Source organism: Hirundo rustica, chromosome 22, assembly GCF_015227805.2.
Source record: "Hirundo rustica isolate bHirRus1 chromosome 22, bHirRus1.pri.v3, whole genome shotgun sequence".
Lineage (NCBI taxonomy): Eukaryota > Metazoa > Chordata > Aves > Passeriformes > Hirundinidae > Hirundo > Hirundo rustica.
The window spans coordinates 4,083,850-4,103,570 of NC_053471.1; the positions used below are offsets into that span (position 1 = coordinate 4,083,850).

A 19,721-nucleotide genomic window follows, 5' to 3' on the forward strand; every position below is an offset into this window, starting at 1 on the left:
GTCCCTGAGCACCGGCTCTGCCACAAGCTCACAGAGCGTGGTGCCAAACGCGTCGCAACTGGCCATCAAATTCCACTAAGAGCAGCAGACAGCACACGGAGTTTTCTGCCTTATAAAGCACTTAAAGGTTTAATTAAAGACGGCTTTATCTTAAAGCTCCTGAAAGGAGCCTCAGCCAAACCAGCAAGTGCAATTCCTGCCTCACTCTGACAGCTCTGATTCATTCCACTCCTCTCTGCTTTGGCTTAGGCTGCGGGACCTGACGATGCTCTGCCTTGGTGGAGGAGCCCAGCCCACGTGGAGAGTGCCCGGTGAAAGCTCCTCACAGCCCTTCCCACTACCAGCATGCTGGAATTTTAATTATTCCTCCCTTTCCCTGCTCCAGAGTAAAACGATTATGACAGCCCTGAAGAAGGAAGCACATTTTTGAAAAGCACAAGCATAAACTACGCCTGGGTGAACACCTTGCATGCCCAGCTGATGCCAGCAGTGCTGCGCCATGCGGCAGGGGTGGCACCGGGACAGGAACACCTGAGCCGCAGGTCACCTGAACCCCCATGGCAGCACCCACCGGGCCAGGGCACATGCCAGCCTCTGCTCTCATCCCAAGCATTACCTGCCATCACTCCTCTGCTGCCTCTCCTGCCTATGAGCCGAGAAATTCCTATTCCAGGGGAATATTTTTAAGCTTGTTTTTGCTGTCAGCGGCTCACGGAGGCATTGTTTCTGGCTTTTTTTCTCTCGTTTCTCAGCGAGGAGGGAGGGGGGCGGGAGGAAGATCTGACAGAGCAGAGCTGCTCACATTGCTCATCTCAGTGAGCACCGCTGCCTCTGCTGAAGCAGAGTGGTTGTTTTTAACACTCTGTTGGCACCCCAAGGATCCTATGGCCCCACAGGAATTACCAGGGACCCAGAGGCAAAGCACGGAGGGATACAAGGACACGGCACAGGAGGGACACGGGGGCAACAGCACAACAGCAGCCACGTGCTCCGATGGAAACAAGTGTGGGGGATCTGCGTGGCTCCAGGAGCCCTGGGACAGCTCTGCCAGCTCCCGGAGTGACCCCAGCTCCTGTGGGTGCCACACACAGGTGGTTCCACCCTGACCCTCCAGGCATGTGCCGGGGACAGCTGAGGGACCACAGGCAGGGAGAGCAGCACCACATCTGCCGCGGGCTCCCGTCAAGGCGCCTCGCCGGACAGGGACTGGCAATGCTTGCTGAGGCAAATAAACCGTACAGGCGAGTTACCTCATCCTCATTTGTAGCCATATGTTTTTCCCAGCAGAGAACAAACACTTCCAGCCGCTACAGCTTATATAACAGAGTGGAGCAGGGCTGCGAAGCTGCTCGGCTTCGCACAGGCACCGCACCAGCAAAACTGGCACGGGCACAGACCCTGCTTTGAGACAGTGTTGACTGCTCACTCCCAAAACGCTGTCCCGAGGCACAGCAGGAGCACGGAGCTCCCACTGGGAGCATGCTGAGAGCTCTCTTGGGTGCTTGGCCCCAGCACTGAAAGGAAAAGCGGATCTGGAGCTCAGGAGCTTTTCAACTGAGGGTGGACGAGCTGGGATCAAACACGGCCTCTAGACCCGGGAAGGAGTTTATTGCATTCACTGCTTGAAGAGAAGTTAATTAGCAAAAACTCCGATCCTGGAGAAAGCCTCTAATGAGAATTAAGCCTGCAGATTAAAGCAGTTGGCCCGCTGGGAGCTGCCAGGGCTGCAGCTCCCCTTGTTCTGCAGCCACGCAGGACAGCAGTGGTGGCACTGGCAAGTGGGCGGCATCACTGTCAGCTCGACTTTGCCTAAACAAAGCAGCCCACTCCAGTAAATCCCAGAGCCCCAGCACAAGCCAGGAGCCATCCTCCCAAAGCTGGGGCAGGCAGAGGCACTCCTGCAGCTGGCTGATGGCAACAAGTCCACTGAACCCACCCTCCTGGCCTGGATGATGCCACTGAGGCCAGAGGCACTGACCACGGCTGGTCTGGGGAGACCAGGCTGATGCTTCTCACCATGCAGAGAGCAGCAAAACCGCTGCCCTTATCGATACTCCCTTGCTGATCTATCCAGCCAGTTCCAGCATTTTGTGAAAGGTGTGTAGGCTGGGAGTTATTTTTCGGCTATAAATAACTCTTTTAAGTCAGGAACAACATCCTGGTTGCATTGTTTCTTCCTGCCAAGCAGGGCAGGCTGGATAAATTAATTGGGATTAAGATTAGGCCATAAAATGCCTTTTCATTTCGACTAGAAAATCGTAGTGGGCTCAAAGCAGTTGATGCACAGTGAGTAAATTCTGTAAACTATCCACCGGTATCCCACGGTTTAATATCAGCAATAACAAATATAATTTGCAATAAATGGGAAGCAGCTTTCCCATCCATGTCCACGCAGCAGCCAGCGCTGGGGGAAGGCATTGCTGTGCCGAGAGCGGCGCTCAGCGCGATTACGGGAGATGGGCTGTGGATGGAGACCGTAATGGGAAAACACAGCAAGCGGCTGGAAAACGCCTCGGATAAAAGCGATAATCAGCGCCGCCGTTCTCCTCCGAGCGCTTGTTTAATGTCACACTAACCCCTGTCCCAGGCAGCGCTGCCGCCGGGACACTCGTCCCGCGGTGAACGCTCTGCTCCGTGACCCGCCAGCCCTCCTGATGTCCCCGCCACCTCCCCGTCCCCCGGCACACCCTACCTGCGCTGTCTCCCAGCCCACGGGGCGGGCGAGCATCCTTGCCTCCGCTGCTGTGTCCGGCGGCCGGCTCGGCGGTGCTGCTGCGGCCGGGGCTGCCGCGGGGCGCGTCCCCGCCGGCTGCGGGAGCCGCGGTGCTGGGAGGCTCCCGGGGCTGCGTGGCGGCCGGGACAGAGGTGGCGGCGGCGGCGGTGGTGGCGGTGGTGGCGGCGGCGGTGGCGGCGGTGGTGGTGGTGGTGGCGGCGAAGGCGCCGGGCAGCGTGCTGCTCTCCAGCGAGTCCTCCTCGCCCGTGGGGCCCCAGACGATGACCTCGGGCAGCGCCGTGGGCCGCCCGTCCCGCGGGGCGAAGCCGCGGCCGCGCAGGTGCCGCCGGCCCCTCCGGGAGCGCGGCCGGCGCAGGGGGCGGCCGGAGGGCAGCGGGGCGGCGGGGGGCGGCCGGCGGGAGCGGGGTCTCTGCAGGGGGGGCACGGGGGCGCAGGTCCAGGGAGGGCCGGGGCGTTGGAGCTCCTCCTCGCTCCCCGTGCCCCACAGCGAGCCGCGGGACAGTCTGTGCCGGAGCGCCGGCCGCGGCGAGAGCCTCCCCGCGGTGCCGGTGGCTGGGGGCTGGCAGCTGGCAAGGTCCATGGCTAGGTGGAACATGGCTATTAAAATCCAAGCATGGCTTCCGAGCGGGCAACCTGACCTGTGGACAGACAGGGATGGTGTTAGAAAGGGCAGCGGGGCAACCCCGCTCTCCGTCTCAGTATGGCACACGCGAGATCTCTGAGCCCAGACACCCAAAACATCCCTCAGCTCCACGGGTGTCATTGTCCTCCCTGGTTCTCCAGCCAGAGTCCCCCAAAATGGCATCCTAGGGCACGCTGCACCCCTCCCCCTGAAAACTACCACCACCAACATGACAGGCTGAGGATCCCCATTCACAGCTGTGACTTTTCAGTTGGTCTGGGAACATTGGGGATGACCTGAGGATGGGTTTTATCAGGCAACACCCTGGAGGAGCAGCCAGTGCCTGCTCTGCCCAAACTCAGCCCTTCTGGGTGAATTATCCGAAGCAGATGGCACAGCAGAGCTCCAGCAGGACAAGCTTTCACTCCAGGGACACTGAGATGCAGGGGTATCAGAGAGCCCATCCCTTGCTTCCCAAGCCCACAGGCAGCATGATGAATCCCTCAAAGGGCTGGAGCAGACCGGTCCGTGGGCTCTTGTGTTCGCACGTGTAGCCCATCTCCCACTATGGCAGAACATCCTTCCACGGAACACGGCACATCCCCTCCCACGGCGTGGGGCACCCAAGGTGAACATGACCCTGCAGCACAGGGAGGGCAGGAGGAGCAGCCCCTTTTGCTGCCCTTTCTGCCACAGAGCAGCTGGAACACCCCTGAGCTGCTGGCAGCTTCAGCAGTTACAATTTTGCTTTCATGTCACCGTCACATCACGTCATAGCCCTCTCCCTTCCCCAGTGGCACCGCACCAAGGCTCTGCTCTGCCCTCACGTCTCCTCTACGATGCTGCTCCGTGATGTAAGGCGGCAAGAAAATATCTGATAGGCTAATTTTTGTTTTTTGTTTTTTTTCCCCCACCACCCTGGAAAAAAAAAAAATCATTAGGCCAGAGCCCAAAAATCTTTACTCCATTTTACTCAGCTTTTACACGAGAAAGACTTTTGTCGAACTCAGCAGGAGTTAATGAGAGCTTTACATGGCTAAACGGGCTAATCCTCTGCAGCGGCGCCGCACAGTCCTTGGGAGCACGACAGAATGTGCATCTGGTTGACAGAAGCATTTGTACACTCCCTCTGTGCGTGAGCAAGCGAAGCTAAAGGAGCTGACCTGGATACTCCCAGGCACAGGCTTTTTCTGCTCAGAGGATCTCTGCTTTTTTCCTAATTGGGTATTTTTTCAAAGCGTAACAACATTTATTTTGGGGAGGGAGAAGGCAACGCAAGGAAAGAGAGCAGAAGGAGAAAGGGAAGAGCCAGAAACAGACAACAGAAACCAAAATAGTTCAGGCTGGGGGAGGAAGGATTTCAAGGCTTCAAAAATCCACAAACCACCCAAACTGTGGTGGTGGTGGTGGGTTTTTTTAGAGGCCGACAGAGTGGTGGCAGCACGAAGAGTGTGCCCCACGTGCTGTAGGCAATGCCGTGCTTCCACTGGTGAGGAGCCACAAGCTCACGCTCCAACCGGATCATCAAGCACGGACTCACCTTTGCAGCACTCAGGATCACTCCTGTGGCGTGTCAGGCTTGATTTCAGCCTCTGCCCAACTCCCCAACATCATCTGAAACGTCTCCTTGCAAGGAAGGAAAGGTGCTGGGCATCTCCTGATGTGCCACTCACCCCAGGTGCCACCCCTCACACCATCTGTGCCCACCCCCAGATCTCATCCCCCTTCCCAGCTCTCTGTGTTGTTCACACTCAGAGCTTTTATGAACAGCTGCTGAACAGAGCAAGGGAAGATGTGCCCAGCCCAAACTTGGTGCTGGCTGCATCCCAGCCACTGCCTGAAAACTTCTGAAAGACAAAATGCTGGTCCTTGGTGCTTGGGATTGGCCGCTCACAGGATAAAGAGATATTCCCCCCTGCTTCCACCTCCTCCTGTCTCCTTGTGACATTTCAGGCTGCAGCGATGGCAGCACGAACTTGCAGGGGCTTGCTCCTGCAGAACCTGCCTGGCATGGCTGCAGCACCCTGGAGCATCAGGAGGATGTGTGGGCAGAGGCAACATCCAACCCTTGCCTTCCCCTGGGTCGTGCTGGAATGCTGTGTCCCAGCAGGCCCAGGCAGCGCCGGTGACACCCAGCACCAGAGTGTCCCTCACTCCTGAGGCTCTGGGATGGGGATGGACACAGCAAGGGACACCCAGGTGGGGCAGATCCCGAGGACAGCTTGGGTCACCCTCCCACCAACGTCCCGTCAAGCGATGCCACCCAAGGGGCTGTCACCCCAGGGGTGTCCTCCTTGCCACCACGCTGGCTGCCACGTCTCCAGGAGAGAATCGGCGAGTCCGGTTACCTCGGAGGAATTTTGCGCGGCGTGCGATCTTCTGAGGGCTTTGCAACAACAGATAAGAGCAAGTGTCCTTCAGAATAAATAGCAGCGTGTAGGAGTTGCCGTTGTCCTGGCAACGCAGCGTGATGTGCCCGGCGCGGCGGCGGGGATGGATGCGGCATCGCGCGGCGCGGCCAGAGGCAGGACCACCCGGGCCTCCCCTGCCACCCCCGTCCCACAGCAGCACCCTGCCAAGGCTGGCAGCGAGAGTGACACGTCCCGAAGGACACCCAGGGAGCGGGGGATACATCTCCTGCCACCTTGTCCTTGCCCCAGAAAACCTGGGCTGTCCCAGGAGAGCCCGCTGCGGCTGGCACAGCACGACCCGGCACAGCGCCCCGGGAGTCCCCGCGCCTCCGCTTCCCTGTCACCCGAGCAGGCAGGAGAGCACCGAGCGCCCCTCGGGAGAGCGAGCACAAAGTCACCGCTGCTCAGAGGCCGGGAGGGCGTTCCTGCTTTGCCGAGACATCAAACAGCTCAAACGCCTCTCCAACGGCAGGAGCTGCTCCTCAGGGACAGCAGAGCGGGGGCAGAGGACCCTGTGCTGCTCCCAGCGCATGGGATAACTCCCTAAATGCGCCCAAAGAGGGGCTCTGGCATAAGGAAGGGAACACATCGTGCAGACCCACACATTGCATCCATCTGCCTCGGGTTGGGGGCGTGGAGACAGCCCTGGCTGGAGGTACACGTGGGCCAGAGGGATGCATCAGGCAGGGCCATGGTTACGCTTCTCACTCGGGAAGCAGGGCTTTGGTTATTCCTCACCCCCCTACAAGCACACACAACCTATTTTGCAAAGAAATTTGAGGAGCGTGGGCAATTTTCACATTACTTCTTTTCCCATCTTGAAGGTGAATGGGAACATTATCCCAAAATACTGTTCGAACTCCAGGAAAAACTCAATAAAACTCTGAAACTGGGTTAGATAAAGAAATGTGGAGCGGATGTATTTGAGAAAATGAAATCCTGTCCTTGATCTCCTCATCCCAGGCCTCGGCTCCCACCAGCCACAAATCCGCTCCCTTGGCTCCATGGATGGAGAGGCGGCACACAGGAAATGGAACTCCTGCAAATATTTACCTGCAGGAAGCATGAGAGCAGATTTCAAGGAAACTGCTGGGCTAATGACATGGATCAGGCACACCAGACATTCCGGGACTATTTCCTGAGCCCATCCAAGCCCGTCCTGGTTCCAAAGGCGATGGAAGAGTGGGTGTTGCACTGGAGCCACCACAGCCTCCGCACCCAACAAAACTTTCAGAGTCCTCCCCTGTGTGAAACCCCTTCCTGAATCATTCCAGGTGCAGCCGTGTGCTTTGAAGAGGAGGACAGTTGGCACTTGAGAGAGAGATTAATTTCAAGGATGCTGGAGGATGTGAGCTCACCGCGGTCCTCGGCAGTGGGGAACAGGCTGCCGTGGAACTTGGCTGCTCCCACCACTGTGCACATGGTACCAACCCCCACGTGCAGAGAGGGAAAGCAGGAGCATCCAGCATGGAGCGGGACAGAACAACCCCTGCCCCAGGGCCTGGGAACCCTCAGGGGCGGCAGGACCTCAGGCAACCCTGATACTGCAGACAGGACATGGATTGATCCGGTGCGCCCGCTGCGCTCCCAGAACCCCCTGTCTCTGTTAATGTGTCTGAAAATTAACTGGGATCACAGCTCTGACAATCATCAAAACACCACCCGACAGCACTAACCCACTTCTCCAAAGCCTCAAAGGCTCACTTGAGTGCAGTCCCTTTCATAAGGTCCTTTTTTGCTCTCCAGCATCAGCCCCTTTCTCCCGTGCCTGTGGAGACACTTCACAGGAGCATTAACTGTAGAATAGGCTGATTTTTAATGCAGAATTATACAAATGGAGCCATTCTTCCATTTCATGCCTCCTGTTAGGTAATCTATCGGTATTGCACGGGGAATCAAGGTTATGTCCTTGTTGGGGTGATTTACAAACTCAGAGGCTTTCATATCTCCGAACACAAAGCGAGGCAGGGAGAGAAATCTCCTGGAGCAGGAGCCGTGGTCAGAGAGTTGGGGTGATATATCCTTGACCCAGGCAAGACAAGGCAGGAGAGCAGGCACCACGCTCTAGGAAAAGCTGCGTGTCCTACAAAGGCATTCGGAGCGGGGCAGGTTATGAGAGTACGTGCAGGAACTCACTGGCTCCATACGGAATAGAACGAGGCCGCTGCATCCCAGCGGGTGACTTTCACACTGGAGCAGGAAGAAGAGGGGAAAACTTCAGTGGCAGATACTTGGCCCGCGATTGCATGTCCTGGCTGAGGTGGGGACTGCAGCCGCCGCCGCAGCCGCTCTCCTCTCCTCTCTGTCCCGCTGTCCTGTGTGATGATCCCTGCAGTGCAGCGACTGTCCTTTGTTGTCACACTACCAACCATCACCATGGAAATGGAGCATCGCCATTCTGCACTCTGGGCTGGGCCGGGACTCTCCCCAGGGCTGTGGGGAGGGGAGATGAGCGATCCCGCATGTGGGCGGCGTGGATGAGTGCCAGAAGGCACGTGGAGAGTTATGACATAGGATCAGCAGGTGACCTTGTGGACCACTCCCATATGACGTCCACTGTGTCCCACCCCACATCCCAGGAATCAGCAGCACCATGGAGATTTCTCTCCTGAGCCACGTTCTGCTGCGGGTTGAGTTTTTCTCACCCCAGACCCAATGGGAACCAGAAACATGCAAGCCACCATGCCATCTGTAGCCCCAACTTCTTCCCAGATAATTATAAATTTGTGAAAATATGGCTGCCAAGCTCTTTAAAGCCAGGACTGGGACTTAAGGCACAAAGGCTGACACACAGTAGCACCTAAGTAAATTAAATGTGCCACATCACTACCTATCTATATTACAGTCCTGAGCTTCAGGATTACCTGCTAATAAAAGTGATATTTAAAACAAGTCCTAAGTTCCTCCGCTGCCCCCTTCTCCCCACAAGTAATTAAACTGACGCCGCTTCCCGCAGCGGAGGGGATGGGATTTATCATGGAGGGAAATCAGCAGAGGGTGAAATAGGTTGAATCCTCCCCGCCACGCTGCTGCGGCCAGGCAGACAGCAAACACCCACTTCCCTGGGAAAAGGGGGCAGAAAGGGGTTGGGTGGGGCTGGGAAGCCACGGGTCCCCCCAGGCTGGAAATGCCAAGGTGGAGGCAGCTGGATCCATCCCTGGCTGCGCCTGGGGAGTGGCGAGAGAGGGGCAGGAGGGCAGCCGTGGCAGGGGGGAGCCACTCGCTCTTCTGCCTCCGCCTTGAGCTCACCCAGCTGCAAATAAACAATTTTACCATTTGAATAGCCGCGAGTGCGGAAGGCATAATTAATACCCAGCGGTACCATCAGCCAATGTGCTGATGCGGGAGGTGCAGCCCCTGCCAACACCGGCAGCGCACAGCTTTGGCTCCGCAGCGCGCGGCCCCGGCTGCTCTCGCCTCCAGGCCCGTCCTTCGCCGGAGGCAGAGGAAGGGCAAAGCCCCAGTGCAGGCACCTGGGGCTGGTGCTGGAGCCCACCAGCGCAGGACCTCTCAGGTGCATCCCACAGCCACAGCACGGGAAGAGTCAGGATCAGACCCAGACTCATTGCTCATGGCAGAGCAATGTGGGGAAGAGTAAAAGGGAGCAGGCAGAGGGCAGGCACATGTGGCAACACTGTGAAGGCAAGAGCTGCGCCTAGCTGCTGCCCAAGTTGAGCCAATCTTTAACCATGAGTTTCAAGTTAAGTTCCCATTTTCAAATATATTAAAGACACTGACAGGACAAAAGGCCCAGTGCCTCCAGCCAGCCTGAGGATGGGTGTGAGAGCTAACACAGCGATCTGGCCAACACTGCCCATTATGGTCAATCCTGCTTAGCTTGCTCAAGAGAGGGCAGAGGCTGCTTGAGAGAGTTTTCCCTGGTCTTCAGGGAGTGTTTCCGACAGGATTTGAGAAGTGCCAGGGTGGGAAGCCCAGAAGTTTGCATGCATCTTCAGACAGAAACATGTCTCTTGCAAATTTCTGTGCAAGTCCAGTGCTTGGCAGTTTACCTGTCACCACTCTGGCAGCAGGAGTTCTGAGCCCAGTCTGGCTCCCCTGTGAAGACAGAATGCTGCAGGTTCATCTGCCAGCGTGGCGAGACAGGTCCCAGCCAAACCAGGGGATGAACTGCCTCCAGTGCTCCCCAAGGGGGTCAACACAGTGGCAAGCTCAGGCCCTTCATCCCAGGTGCTGCTGGAGCATCCCTCCTGGCAAGGCAGAGTGTGGGTGTCCCTGGAGCATCCCTCCCAGTGGGCATGGGCCAAGTACCTCTGGAATATCTTCCCCCAGCAGCGCAGCCTCGGTACTGCTTGAGCATTCCCCACAGTGGGAATAGCTTGGATACCACTGGAGCATCCCCTGTAATAGGCACAGCCTGGGTACCGCCAGAGCACTCCCCTCAGCACACACAATGTGAGTACCACCAGAGTACACCTCCCAGCAAACACCGTGTGGGTATCACTGGACCATCCCTCCCAGCGCACACAGTGTGGGTACTGCTGGAGCATCCTTTCCCGCAAAACCAGTGTGGGTACCACTGGACCATCCCTCCCAGCACACACAGTGTGGGTACTGCTGGAGCATCCCCCTCAGCGGGCACAGCACGGCTGTCGCTTCCCCCACCGCCGCTCGGCCGCCCCAGCCAGCAAACACTGCGTGCATTTAGCGTGGCAGGGCCGGACAGTGGGGTGTTTCATCAACCCAGCAGCGATAACACTCAGCTTTTGTCCCTCCCGGATAAAGGGGGTTTGTGAGCACTGGCTTTCCAGCCCAAACTGGCACCTGTCGCCAACTTACCCCACTGGTCCCCCCCCTCGAGTTCTGCACCAGCGCTGGGGACCAGGCAGCAGCAAGAGCTCCAGCTCAGACACAACTTGCTGGGAAGTTTCAGATTTCCAGATCCACCAAAATCTTGTTGAAGAGCCAGTCTCAAGCTCTGCTCTTGCTGATATTAAAAGCAATCCATAAACCAAAGGAAATCAGGGCTTTCCCCCCTCTCATTTCAGCTTCTACCTAAACCTCCTCGTGTATTCCACCTCCTCACGCACACCACAGGATCGCTGCCCAGGCTTTACATGCTGACGGCGACCGAGGAGGTCCTGGCACACGAGATGGTGCTGCCTTCTCCCATCCCCATCACAGCAGCGGAAAACACTCCCCCACGTACCAAAATCAGTCTGCTGAGGGAACAGGACTGCAACATACGCAGCAGCACGTTAAAACCAGAGCTTAGAGATCATCCCTGGTGTTAGTTAATGCTGCCTGCAATAAATAAGGCCAGCGGCTGAGCTGAGCGGCTCCCTGCTGTGGGCACAGGCGCAGGCAGGACAGCGCATTTCCCCACAGACTTCTCCGCTTTGCTCATGAATTTTCTTCTGTTGCCACATGTCTAACTCCTGGACGATCAACTGCAGGCCTCCCCCTTGGATAAAAGGACTGCTTTGGCGTGTCCAAGCAGGATGCAGTGCTCCGTGCCGTGGGATGGGATGGGATGGGAATGGATGGGAATGGATGGCATGGCAGAAGCCAGGCTCTCCCCACTGGGATGGCAATAGTCCTGTCAGATCCCAGACCAGAGCTGGAGCCTTATGAGGCGTCTTGTTCCTCTGAATACATACCCACAAAGTTATTCCGAGAGACAGCAGCTAAGCAAACCCAGCCCTCAGCTCTGAAGGACCTACAGAGAGGAAAACCATGGCATGAAGCTATGGCTTATGCTGCCCTTTAACCCCACTGCTTTCCAGATAGATAACCCAGCACTGATCGTATTTTCTAAATGAATGTGCTCAAGTGTGTCATTACAATGAATGCAGGAAATGCTTTGATCTTAAAAAAAAAAAAAAAAAGTAGGCTCAGTACATCTAAAGTAGCAGCTTAACAAGCTTTAAAGCAAAACAATTAAAAGAGGTCTGTGGTGTCTTTTTAAAATAATGTGTCTTCGCGGGAGCCGCGCATCAGAACCCACTGTGGTATCAACGGGAAACACCTCCAACCTTGGAACACGCCCAGGGAGAAAATAACTCATAATGGGATTTTAAATGATGACCCCCCAAAGTGCTCCGCCTTCCCAGGAGCAAAGAGAAGCACTGGAAGCGTGTGGATGACCAGCACAGGGCCCAGCCAACCCTTCCCCATAGCAAAGGCTGGATGCCCACACAGGGAAATCCAACTGAGTCTGGTCTGCACTCCAGCATCACAGTCTCCGGGTGGAGCTGCTCTCAATTCGCCCTGCAGTGACTGAGATCCAAACCTTTCTTTCTCCTGGGAAGTCCCCGGCAGCCCAGCAATGCACAGCCTGCCCGGAAACCTCAGCAGCCATCCTCAGGAATGAACACAGGGAACACGTCAATAATTTCAAAAGCTCCATAAACTCTAACAGAAATGGAGAAGATGAGAGGAATGAAGACTCTGAAAGCAGAAAGAGGAACAGATGGCTTTTATGGAGCAAGAAATACAATAGGAAAAAATGGAGCAGCAGAGCTCCCTTTGAAGGTGAGAATCGTCAGTAGGGAAGCCTGGAGAAAGCCAAGGCCCAGGAACTGGGAGCTCAGTGCAGGGCACTGCATTGCCCAGCCAAGGCTCTGGCTGGTGGTCCTGGGGAGCTCCCCGCTCCCCTGGCTCCTGAGACTGCACTGCCTCTGCCCAGCCCCACCACAGGGACAACCCGCTGCCAGAGAAGAGTCAGCGTGACCCGCAGCATGGAGAAAGAACAGCCCAAAAAGACGATGAAAAAGCCAAGCTAAAATAGAAAGCAAAGGCAGCGGGAATGAACTCCAGGGCAAAGACTCTTGATCCTGTCACAGAGAGTTTTAAATCCCTTTTAGCACCAAGCAATTTCTTTTCCATGAAGAGCCTTTCTCCCCGCCACAGCCATCTCACTGCGCATACAGCAACCAGGCAGCTCACAGGCTCTCCCACTGCAGCCATGGCAAAATCCTGATGGATCGAAGTGATGATGAGGGTTTACCTCCAGGACCTCAAGAACACTGTGCCATTGGGGGCACAGCCCCTCAGATCCCAACTGCCAGCGTGTCAGGGATCACTGTGCTCTGCATCTCATTAAAACAAACAAACAAACAAATAATAATCCTTTTTGCAGAAGAGATTAAACTTTTGCAGCATTTTCTCCCACGGATTGGCAGCAGGGGATGACCTCCTGCATCCCTCAGCATCTCAACTTCCTTCAAAGGCACCTGTGCCAGCAGCCTTACTTCCATCCTCATCCATCAAAATTAGCAAAATTGATTTTGCCACAGAATATGTCACTTTGACAGGAACCCAGAGTAAGTCCTGAGCGTGTCATGTCAGATGATGCTAAAGCAGAGCCTCTTACAATGACAACAAACAAGAAGACGAATAACTCATCCTCTCCATGAAAAACTTTGTAAGAAAATCCATGAATGACAGATACTTATAGAAAAAAAGGTTGATTCATTTTGGGAGCTCTTTCTAAAATAACACTTGCCAGCATCCGGAACGGTCACACTTTCCCTACATAAACGCCCTGCCGCTGCGGACTCAGCCAAGCTTTGGCTCTGGCCGGGAAGAGGCAGAGCCAACCACGCTCCCGGCGGGATGCGTGGCTTCATCTCCTGGCATTCATCACCCACGTTCCGGTGGGTCCTTAAGTGGATGTCCTCGTCCATGTCAATTAACTGATGCTTCATTACTCGAGTCCTGCAAAGGGAGCAGAGATGCTATCGCAGGCTCCGGGAGCAGGGCCGGGGTCACGCACGGGACTCAGGCAATTACGGAACTCGTCCCTGAGGAAGCCGCGTGTGCTGGCGCTTGCTAGGCAGGCAATTCCCAGGGGGGACAACGTGGGCTGCCCCCGACCTTGTCACAATCTTCAACCTGAATGGCGTGCAGTCAAGTGGCAACATCAATTAGCGGCGTTTGCTCTCACCGGCGCCTCGAACGCTGCTGCTGAGCAGCGAGTCCCCAGCCTTCCCATGCTGAGCACAGCAGCTCTACACAGCTCCTCAGCTGGCACCACACAGCCACGTACCCCATCTACAGGGCTGTAAAACACAGCTGGAGTTTCTCCTGAACATCCCAGGATGCTGCAGAAGAGGCAAGGCCAATACCTTCATGGACAGGAGCCATCAATTCTCACCAAGCTGTAGCTGAAAGCCACAAAGCCACTCTCCTGTGTGGCACAGCACGGTCCCTCATGCGGCATGTGCTGTGCTGCTGGTGTCCTGCAGCACACGGTCACACCTGCACCAGCACGTCCCCATCTCCACGCTTCTCTTCTACTAGGGCACGTGCCCCTGGTGAGCTCCAGGTTTTCCACCTCGAGCATCCAGACTTGCCTCTTGAAGGAAGCGCCTCGCCGCTCCCAGGCTACGGGTTGTTTTTGAAGCAGCTTCTGCTCAGCCTTTATTTGGAAGTCAGTGGAGCTGGCAGTGCTGGCATTGCAGCCAGGCCAGCAAAGCTTCACCGCTCCCACCTCGCCACAGCTAAACCTCATCCCATGGATGCTTCAGCCAGGGTCTGGAGCAGCTCTGCAGCCAAGACGCTGCTTCTCCTCCCTGCCAGCTTCTGCAGCAGGGGCTGAAGAGTTCTTCCCATACCCACAGAGACGCTGTGCCAGGGAACAGCTTCTGCTCCCAATGGCTCTGGCTCGTGGGGACACATCAGCCACTGGCAGCAGGGACACAGTGCCCCTGGGATGCTCCAGCACTGCCAGGAAAGCTGAGCTGCCGAGAAAGACCTTCAGAGCAAACTTCAACAAAAATCGTCGCATGTCAAAGCGTATCTCCTGCCTACGCATCATTTCCAAGTCACAAGGAGACATTTTGCAGATCGGAGTTGGAAATGAGCACTTTGTGAATGACTGGCTTTATTTATTTTTATAAATCCTCAGGCAAGTCCCAGTGGGTGCTTTGGCCTCCTGCCTCGGGCACCCAGCGCCCGCTGACCCCACCCCTGCTCATCTCCATGGAGCTGCTCATCCACCTCCAGCCAAGCTGGGTTGTTTCTCCTTTTCTCAGTGTTGCTTGGGACCATAAATACCAAATCTCTCAGCACTGATGGGAGGACACTCCCACACAGCTGCATTTGGGGCAGGTCTCCAACCTGCTCCCAGAGCATCACACCCAGCTTCCCTGAGCCCATGTGAGCACTACACAACACCCAGCCCTGCCACCACACCACAGGCAGCTTTGCCTCCAGCTTGGGAAGAGTTTAAGGGGTGCTGGGGGGTGATGGAGCCAAAATGCTCGCGAGTCCCCACCGTGTCCCCAGTGAAGGAGCTCAGCACTGCACGGAACAGAGGCTTCAGCACAGCTTTGCCTTGCAGAGCCGCCAAGGCCAGAGAAAGCAACTGATAAACTCAGAAAGCAGAAGAGATTCAGCAGCAGGCAAAACCTCATTTCACAAGGAATCCTCATAAAACCAAATTAATGTTGAAGGATGAAGGCAGGTAAACCTCCCACGGTTAAGTTCAGGCCACTGAGACTCAGTTTAAATCTCTCAGCAGTTCTGATTTAATCAATGCATTTCCAAGTGAAATTAGATGAAGTACATCTCCATCACAGGAAATTATATAAGCTATCAAAGTCTGTAGGTGCAAGTCCCAGTAAGAAGAGCCACGGGAAATATTCATATCAACTCAAATTCCATTTTTAAGGAGTCACTTCAGGTCCAGAGTTTAAAGTTCTTTTAGTGAAAAAAAATCACTCTGATGAAAACAGTGAGCCAACGCAAGAAGGGCCAAGCAGCAGGTTCAGGAACAACTCTGCATAACCCACGGTGAGTGCTGGGATGCTGGCTTTGGCCCAGGAGCACCACCCAACGTGGGAGGGAAGGAAGATGGAAGGGAGGACAGAAGCAAAACCGCTTTGTTTTAAAGGAGGGGGTGACAGCACCAACAATGCCACACCATCCACTGATCCCACCCAACACACTCAGCCTCCAGGAATTATCCTGCTAGAAGAGTGTTGCTGTCAAACCCAAACTCTGTTGGGCTTGAACTGCTGGTCGCCACCAGCCCTCAAGGAAAACAACAGACACCACAGCGCAGAGCAGGGCAGCTCCTGCTCCTCCTGCTCAGCACACTGAGGTTCCAGCAATCTTGGTAATCTTTCCTCCCAGTCCTTCTCCCATCAGCTATATTTAAAGGCTTAGGCATGCACACATTTTCATAATGAACCTCAGACCTGCTGGAGGTCCTGTGGTTTATTCACACCCCATGGAGCTGCCCTGGGGAGCCGCCCGCAGCGCTCACCACTGCCCTGTATCCATACAGACACTGAGGTAAATAAGGCATGCAGGGAGAGCCTGAGGACCAGACTGGGTGAGGGAAGGTAGGAACAAAGTTGGAGAGCTGTCCTCTGCCTGGCTGCTCTTCCCTGTTACAGCCTGGGCTCTGAAGGAACGTTAGCAATTCCTCCTTTCCAGCAGATGACCATTAGATATGGCAGAGCCAAGCCGTGGTGCTCCAGCCCCGGGAGCCGGCGGCTCTCCTGTCCCGTGCCCTGCCTGCCGAGGGCTGGCACAGCAGCTGCCACACGGGGCAGCCCCCAAACATCCTGGCAAAGCAGCCGCACCATGACAGCTCCCTCCTGCCACGCCGCTGGAAACACCACAACGACAAGGCGGTGGCTCTGGTGTTATTACAACAATTATTCACGCTCTGGGAAGTGGCCGCCGAAGCCCCGCGCCGCTCCCCTCGCCTCATCTGGGAAATTGCCGCCAGCACAGAGGTACGAACCGCTGCATGAAAGTACGGGTTATTCGGGCATTATTGTGGCTGTTAAGTATCATAGCCAGTGACACCAGATGAATTTCTGTGGCAATCAATCCAGCCGGGAGCAGCCAGCTCAGCCCCTGTGTGGATGCAGGATGAGTAAGGACTCCTCAGCGGAGGCCATTAACTCCCACTGCTTACTGCTCTCATTACTTCCCAGACTGCAAGGCTTGCATCTTTGACGAGCGACTGAATCTACATTTGACAGTGTGAACCCGACGAGCGAAATTCATGGAAAATGTTTGCTTTGGCAGTAACTACGAGGCCCATAAAGTTTCCACGGAGCCAACGTGCAGGGATGTATGCTTTTAATGAGTTGTTTTATACAATCGCCGAGAAATTGCAAACGGTGGTTTTACTCCTACTGCAAATCACTCCAGAGCTCAACGCTGTAAAAACTGTGGCATATTGTTTAAAACATTATATTCGTAGCTATGGAGGGGAAGTCCTCGGCAGCGCTGGAAGCCTGGCACGCTGCAGAAAGCTGCCGTGCCCTCGCAGGCGGGCGCAGGCACTGACGCAGGCGTGTGCACGCACACGTATGTCTGTGCACACTCAGGGAGTGACAGAGCCGCCGCCACCTCCCCAAAGAACAGATTTTGCCCCACAGCACCCACGCCTGCCGAGAGCAGAGCGGGGCTGGAGCATCCCTGGGACCTCGCAGGGGCTTTCAGGGCAGCGCTGCTCGCTCAGCCCCGCTCCGAACCGGGGAGCGGCAGCTCCCCTTCACGGGGATGGAGTAATTCTGGGCAGTGCAGTTGCACAGGTCCTGCCCTCCCCGGCGGAGGAGCACAGCTCACCGCGAGGTCAGGCACTGCCACCGCCCCGGGCGAAAGGGATCCGACTTGAAAGGAGCAGCACGGTACCATCTCCCCGCCGCAGGCAGCCGCTCCAGGCAGAGGCTGCGCGGGGTGAAACGGGCGCTGCGAAGCTCCACCGCTTCTCCTGGAGCTATTTTTCCAGTAGTCTTCAAGAAAATGAGGAGAAATGACATGGGAAATGTCAGAAATAAAGCCAGAAGCAATTAGAGTAAGAGAGAAGGGAGAGCAGCAGGCAAGGTTAGCAGTAAAGTTATCTCTTATTAAAAATAAAACACGGAGGGACTGGCAGCTGATGAGGTGGCAGAAAGGACCGCCTGGTGCTAGGGATCCAGGATGCACAGCACAGAAATTCGCAAGGCGAATGAATCGAGGAGAGAAGCAAGCAGAGGGCTCCTGTTTCCATTGCTAAACTCTCCTCAAAAATAACAAAGCAGAGGGCGTCCTCTGTTCCCAGGATTACAGCCTTCTGCCGCGCCAGCCTTGGGAAGCGGCCCTCCAAGCTCCGCTGGGCTTTTCACCTGACACGAAATAAATCCAAAAGCGTGGCACCCTGAGAAAACCCTCGGGTGCTTTCGCCGGGAGGAATTCCTGAGGTCACTACATCACCACAGGCTGTCCTTCCCACACGCAGCATCCTCGGCTGACGGATGGACAGACATCTCCGGCGGCAGCGTGAAGGTGCTCGTGTGCCCGGGCTGGCGGGGTGCACCAGCCAGAGGCACGGGACAACGACCGGGGGCTTTGGAAGCCGGCTCGCCACGTGCCTCTGGAATATGCGGCGCGGCACGGGAGTGGAACGGAGAGGCCAAGGGCCTCCCCCAGCTGCTCGGCATAGACAAAACCTCAGTTCAGGTTTCACCCTCCAGGACTCCATCCACAGCCCGGACAGCGGGACAAAGCCTCCAGCGATTCCCACGGGTGGCGGACAAAGGCTTCTCGCATCACCACTCGCTGTCCGTGGATTCGGGGGCCCTGCCTGCCTCCCTCCGTGCCCCCCCAGCTGCAGCCATGTTCTGCCAGAGCGCAGGGGCGCGGGGGGCGGCGCGGGCTGATGGGCTCCCCGGGGTGCTGCGTGGGGTAGGGCCGGCCCTGGGGGCTACACCCACCCATCCGCTCACCCCGCAGCTCCCCTGCCCACCCAGTCCTGCTCCCCGGGGAGCGGCCACAGGCCCTGCTGCGAGCTGCGGGAGTGGGGTGGCCGCTCGGGACTCCTCGCCTTGGGACCCTTCTCCCAAGCAGCAGGTGATGTGCCGGAACCACCGTCCCGCTCGGTGGAGGGACGTCCGGGGTTTGACCCCTGCCCAACACAACCGCTCAAACCCAGGACTTTCCAAATACAAAACCGGGTTGGGGAGAACGAAACACAGCGTGGATTTCACTTTTCCTTAAGGTCTCACTTGTTTAACCCGCTGCTGCTTTCACTCGATTCCATCGAGATGGGCTCAAACCACCAAAACCCAGGTACTACTGGGGCTCCGGGGCTGCACACAGGCAGGGGCCGGGGCCAGGGCTTTCCAGCCACAGCACCATGGAAATAACAAGATTTCGGCTCAGATGACTTCGCAGCGGTAATGAAAATGTGTTACGTAACACTTTGCCTCCGTCTCCTCTGCTTTGCAATTCTCGATTAATCTCCCAAACACATCCATCCATCTATCCGTCCATCCATCCATCCAGCCATCCATCCATCTATCCATCCATCTGCCAGCGTCCTGGACGCCTCCCCAGCCCCGTCCCCAAGTCGGCCCCCTCCGGGGCGGCCAGAGGGGAGCGAGCAGCCGGCGAGGGGACGCTGACCGCTGATCCATCTCCTGGGCAGGGCGGGCGAGCGGGGCGGGGGAAACCGGGTGGGGGGAGAGCCCGGCACCGCGCGGAGCGCGGACCGGCCGCCTCCTCGGGCGCCGGCAACCTCCGGCTGCACCGCGCGCTCCCCGCTCCGCTCCACACACCGCTCCCCATCCCGCATCCCGCTCCTGTCCCCAATCCCCGCTCCAAGTTGACGGTTTAACTCCGCCGCTCCCCGAGCGCGCCCGGCGGCGGGATGCCCCAAGCGCTGCTCCGCGGGGCCATCGCTCCCCGGTCCTACCTGCTTCCCGGGAGCCGTCGCATCCACATCGTCACGTCTCGGCCCGGCCCGGCCCGGCGGGGCTCAGCGCCTCAGCGCTCCATCCGGGCGCGCCGCCCCGCGCCCGCGGCGGCGCTCAGCGGCGGGGCAGGCGGCGGCCGGCGGGGCGGGCATGCCCGGCGGCGGCGGCGAGGACGGGGCTCTGTGCTCCGGTGCTCCGGCCCCTCAGCGCCGGCGGGGCAGCTGCGCGCCCGCGGAGGCTGCGCGCCCCATGCGCGGTGCGGTTCACCGGGGCTCGGCTCGGCGCGGCTCGGC

The 19,721-nt window shown here is 57.0% G+C and overlaps 1 protein-coding gene across 1 annotated transcript in view; it reads right to left on the reverse strand.

Annotated features, from left to right (window-relative positions):
• AJAP1 (adherens junctions associated protein 1) overlaps positions 1-19,508 on the reverse strand; it is a 37,542-nt gene extending 18,034 nt beyond the window's left edge. The window contains exons 1-2 of the mRNA XM_040084852.2: positions 19,428-19,508; positions 2,693-3,372 (exon numbers count right to left, since the gene is read on the reverse strand). Coding sequence (XP_039940786.1) covers positions 2,693-3,372; positions 19,428-19,456 — 709 coding nt within the window. The 5' untranslated portion in view covers positions 19,457-19,508. The remainder of the gene's footprint in view (positions 1-2,692; positions 3,373-19,427) is intronic.
• Between the last annotated feature and the right edge of the window lie 213 nt (positions 19,509-19,721).